This window comes from Hydra vulgaris, chromosome 10, assembly GCF_038396675.1.
Source record: "Hydra vulgaris chromosome 10, alternate assembly HydraT2T_AEP".
NCBI classification, from domain to species: domain Eukaryota; kingdom Metazoa; phylum Cnidaria; class Hydrozoa; order Anthoathecata; family Hydridae; genus Hydra; species Hydra vulgaris.
The window spans coordinates 28624001-28630000 of NC_088929.1; the positions used below are offsets into that span (position 1 = coordinate 28624001).

General features: G+C 29.1%; 1 protein-coding gene across 1 annotated transcript in view; it reads right to left on the minus strand.

Annotated features, from left to right (window-relative positions):
• Nucleotides 1–2264: 2264 nt before the first annotated feature.
• The window catches only part of LOC136085889 (inter-alpha-trypsin inhibitor heavy chain H3-like), a 51032-nt gene continuing 47296 nt past the window's right edge, over nucleotides 2265–6000 (minus strand). Inside the window, exon 9 of the mRNA XM_065807717.1 lies at nucleotides 2265–2462. Within this exon, the coding sequence (XP_065663789.1) occupies nucleotides 2354–2462 (109 nt within the window). The 3' untranslated portion in view covers nucleotides 2265–2353. The remainder of the gene's footprint in view (nucleotides 2463–6000) is intronic.

The window sequence follows — 6000 nt, forward strand, 5'->3', positions numbered from 1 at the left end:
ATTGAGTCATTTTTATATTTAGTAATTAGATTAATGATTCTTTTCAAAAGTTTTTCGAATTTATTCAAATAGAAATTTGTAGCTAATATATATTTGGAGATTTGCATTGGTCTTATCAACCCCAAAGTTTGAGGCACACCAGAACACAGTTGAACAAAGATATTTTCAAAGCAATTCAAAAGCTGGCCAGGGCTTTTCGCAAAACTGCTCAAAGTCTACCCTGCGAAAGAATTTAGCAGAAGTCATGTCAAAAAACTCTGTGGGAGTTGAGAGAGTTGCAGCATCAGTCATTTCATTCAAGAAAACTTCATTTCATGGAACAGCTCGTCTAAGTAGATCTAGGGATTATGAGGCAACCCAGTTCCAGGCTTTCGTTTTATCTACGCATTTAAAGTATTAGCTTAATCTTTTGAAGTTTCATTGTTTGATTTTTTAAATGTTTTTATTAATGTTTAAATAATGTTTTTTATAAAAGCATATGATTTCTCTTAATCATTTCCACGGTTTTGCTTTAAGAGCCCGGGGGTCTTTTCAATTAAGGCAACAAATAACGACTGAAAAGATTGTTTATATACAGCACAGCACAGGGCTGTCAAATTCTGTTTTTTTTAGTTGGATTGTTGAGAAAAACTTCCACTTCAAGTTTGAATAGTTAAGCAAACAGCTTGAAAACCATTTTACAAAAACGTCGATCAAAGTTGAATGAGAAAACGGGATAAACCCTATAACTAAACATGTTATTTGCTGCAAAGGCTTTTAATTGCTTCGTCAACGGATAGTTAACCTTTTTTGATAACCACATAGTGAAACTAGGAGTTGATGGTGGTGATTGTTTCCTAAAAGTAAGCTTTGGAATTATGGAATAAGATCCAACTTCGCAATCTCCTTTTTTCAAAACGACTTCTCATCGATTCTACTAATTGCCACTTATTATCAATTTTTGATAGAGTTACCAAGCGAGTTTGGTTCTGTTGAAAATTAATAAACTTTTCTTTGTTCTGTGCATTCTAGTGCACACCCACGCTGATGGTGTGACATAGCATTAAAAAATCTTGTAATAAGTGCGGATCTCTACGAACTTAATACGAGGAAGGGAAAGTTTACAAACTATTAAAAAAAATACTCACCCCAAGATTCATTAAATTCATTTACTTATTAAATTTCTTTTCTATTGTAAACAAAGAAACTATATCTTTCAGATAAAATTTTTAAGAGTTTAAAAAAATGCTTCAGGCTTTAAAATCTGAAAAATATTAACTAATTGATAAAAATAAAAAATTTCAGTGTAATAAGACTTTAAAAATTCACAAACATAAAAAAAGAATTCAAAAAGTTATTGAAAGTTTATATCAAAAACTGAGTAACTTGTATTGCTGTTGTTATACATATCTGAGTTTTTGCCCGCATTTCGATCCTCAGTTTTAAATTATTCAAATATTGCATGAACGAAAAACGATACCCGATGGGCAAAACGATTTTTCATGAAATAAAACTTTGAATTTATCCATATTTAAACAAATTTATGACAAATTTCGCAATAGAAAGCATGTTAACACATTTTAAAACAAAACGCAGCACCCTATCTTTATGTGGAACGTTAAATTTAGTATGTAAATAAAGTATGCACTTTTACTTTTTGCAGATTCACAGATGCTTAGTTTGAATACTTTGAGTATGCTTACAAGAATACGTATGTACAGAAATTCTGGGTGTCATAAAAACAACTATATTTATATTTATTATCAAAATTATTTATAAAATATGTACTTATTCATTATAAAATACATTATAATACATTATAAAATATTGCAAACATACATGAGTTTAGTTCGAAAGTAGAAAATAACGCGGAGAAAAGAAATGAAATCCATCCATACTCATATATTCATATATACATTTTTTTTATCACATTACCATGCCAATTAGATTTTTCTCTGGCCACAAAGCATTCACAAAATTATTTCTCCCCATCCATTCCCAGCATAAATAATTAGTAATAAATACCTTAACTTTTACATAAATACAAAAATTTTTCGTGACTGCAAATGCTTTATAATATATAGAGATATATTTTATGCCTGAAAACCACTGAAAAATCTGTTACCACTTCTGAGGTATGACCGGTACCGTAACGTTGTCCGTCTCAGTGAAAAATACCGCAATAACAGTGGTTTTCACGCAATTACTGTTGCTATATCTAGTTCCATGTCCCTCGCTAGTGTAAGGTATATAGAACTTGAGTTCTATATAAAAATGAAGTTAAGTTTATTTTAACAGTGTATATCAAAAAAAGTCGTCAAGCATTTTACAATATAAAGAGCGGAAATGCAACTTATTCCAGCGCCTAAATAAACTATTTTGAAACAAACTTCTTAGCAGACACCCGTTTAGAGCATTTTGCAGCAGTCAAATAAGATACCGACTCTAAGTTTGAACTTCGTTGACATTCGTGTTGCTGCACTCTTAAAACAAATTCAAAATATCATTATTCAAAATTTTTGAAAACAATAAAAAAGGATATTGCCATGAAATGTTTATATTATCCGAATTTACAATTAACGTCTTAATGCTTTTATATTTTGTACAGTTCTAGCAACATTATGTTTTTTATATTACGCCCAATGATATATATTTACTAGATATCAAACTTAAGCTGCCGTTGTGAAGCAAATTTTTTTTGCCAGCTAGATTTGTTGTCTATCCAAAAATGGCGCAATCATAAAAAACTAGCATAACAAAACAAAAAGTTACTTTTGTCAATTTAAACAGAAATAATATTTAAAGTTAGTAGAATTGTAGTGATTTCGTAAAATCACTCAATATTGGATATTTTTATAAATGTAGGCTAAAAGGAACGTTACTTTACTTTAACTTTACTAAAAGTCACTTTTAACTTGCTATTATAAAAAACAACTGCTGAACTGGTAAAGGAAAGAGATTATGAACGTTCAGAAAATATCAGAAGTATATATTTTTATATATTTGCATTATACATACATATATACATGTATATAAACACACACACACATATATATATGTATATGTATATGTATATATATATATATATATATATATATATATATATATATATATATATATATATATATATATATATATATATATATATATATATATATATATATAGGGGAGATGGGGGCACATTGATCGCCGGGGCAGTATGATCTTTTGGCTTTTACTCGTTCATTTTTGCCTTACTAGAAGTGAGGTTGCAATTTAGTTAACCATTATGCTTCCCTAATTGATTATTCGTAATATTTTTTCATAAGGTTATCAGCGTCAAAAAAAATAAAGAAAATATTGTTTTTCGTCATAAAAAGTGATTTTTTTAAATCGTACTATAATTCAAATATATTTTTATTTAGATGTCTGTATGGGTTAACAACAACATTATTTTAAATTTGTAAGTGTTAGGTGTATAATATAATATATAATTTTTATTTGGCTGCAATTTATACAGTAGATATTGCTATCAATATGTTACCTATACCTATTGGGGTACATTGATCTTTGACTATGCGGGGCCCATTGATCGGAGGATCAAAGTGCCCCATAGAAGACGAAGTACCCCATGTTTTTGTTTATAAGCAATACAGTTAAACGAATGGAATTGTATTTATAATTTAAAAAAAAACTATATATAAACAAACAATAGCTTTTAGCATTTCATTTTTTAAATCTACTTATGTTATAAGCTAGTAATAATAATACTATTATTTTATAATATCAAAAGAATAATATTTAACATAATAATTAAAAAATATTTAACATAATATTACTATGTTAAATATTAGCATTTATTAAAAACATATGTTTTTATTGATATATTTTTTTACAGATCTTAAAATGGTTAGAAATAGAATTAAAAAAACAAATAAAGTTGCTATATCAAGTGAAACAATGAAAGTAGCTGTTAATAAAGTTTTAGAAGGAACACAACTGAATGTTATAGCATGTCAGTTTAACATAGATAGAATGACTTTAAAAAGATATTGTCGTAAAAAGAGGCTTAATCTAAATGAAGCTTTTAAGCCTAACTACAACAATAGACAAGTTTTTACAGCAGAAGATGAAAAAAGTTTATCAAGTTATTTACTAATTGCATCAAAAATGAACTATGGCCTTTCAACTAGGTCAACGCGATTATTGGCATATGAATTTGCTTTAAAAAACAATAAGATATGCCCATCATCATGGATCAAAAATAAAATTGCAGGCATTGATTGGTTGCAAGGTTTTATGAAAAGACAACCAGAGTTGTCTCTACGAACACCTGAAGCAACGAGCTTCGCTCGATCAACAGCTTTTAACAAACACACTGTAAGAGAGTTTTTTCAAAATCTTAAAACGGTAAGAAATCGATATAAATATAATCCTAACTGTATATATAATGTTGATGAAACTGGTTTAACAACCGTTCAAAAGCCGGTAAAGGTTTTAGCTGGTAGAGGAAGCAAACAAGTTGGAAGAATCACATCTGCAGAACGAGGAACATTGGTAACTGCATGTTGTGCTTCTAATGCTATTGGAAATTCCATTCCTCCATTATTTATTTTTCCTAGGGTAAAGTTTCATGATTACATGATTAAGGAAGGACCTCCTGGATGTGTGGGATTTGCAAATCCTTCTGGTTGGATGAACTCAGAAATTTTCATAGAATGGATTAAACATTTTGTTAAATATTCAAACTGTTCTCAGGAATCTCCAGTTTTGTTACTTCTCGACAGTCATGAAAGTCATATTTCTGTTAAAGGCTTGGAGCTTGCAATTCAACACGGAATTACAATGATAAGTTTTCCTCCCCATTGCAGCCATAAATTGCAGCCATTAGATAGAACTGTTTTTGGACCATTGAAAAGGTTTTACAATTCTGCATGTGATAATTGGATGGTTTCAAACCCAAGACCAATGACCATTTATGATATTGTTTCAATAGTTCGAGAACCGTATACAAAAGCTTTCTCATCATCTAATATACAGACAGGATTTAGAGTAGCTGGCATTGAGCCATTCAATTCTGAAATTTTAAAAGATGTAGAATATTTACCATCATCAGTTACAGATAGAGCTGCTCCAGATACAGTTACTATCACTCCTGTCAACAACATGGAATCTGAAATGGTACCAGCACATGTTAATCACATAGAGTCTGAAATAACTATAGTAAATATTGAAACAAGTATTTTAAACAAAGTGTCAACAAGTGTTGCTTCTATAATCTCACCTGAGGTTTTAAAACCTTACCCAAAAGCATCTGCCAGAAAAAAAAATGTTAAAAGTAGGCAGTTAAAAACAAGGATCTTGACTGATACTCCTGTCAGAAATGAAATTCGTTTGTCAAAAGAAAAGAAAATTTTGAAGCAAACCAAAAATCAACAAAAAGTCTCCACAAAAGATAAGAAAGAAACTAAGAATTACTTGCTTAGGAATAAAAAACAATGTAAACCAAAAGCTGCTTCACAACTTGACTTTCACAAATGATGAAATATTCTTAATCAAAATATTGTACTTTTAACAAGTTTTGTAAACTTAAAAGTTGTATTCTTATTTCAGTCTTTATATTTCAGTTCTTATAAATTTCAAGTTGTTGTAAAGTTTTAAACGTATATAAAGCGGGTAGCTTATAGCTGCTGTGATTTATACATTTTTTAATTAAAAATTAGACTAGTGGGTTTAACTGCTATATTTAAAAAATAATTAAAAAATTTAGATGTATTATATGTTATACAATATTACCCTTTGACTAAATTATTTACAAGATTTAGTTATAGAAGTGTTAAACGTTTAGATAATATTACGCATATAAGATCAATGTGCCCTAAGTCGGAGATCATAGTACCCCATAGTTTGGGGTACATTGATCTTTTGAGAGGGTAGTTTAAAAGTTAAAATTATTCATGTTTATCATTTTTTAAATCAAAAAATTTATATATTCCAAAAGCCAGATAGTTCTACATGTGTTTCGTAGTTAATAAGTTTTTA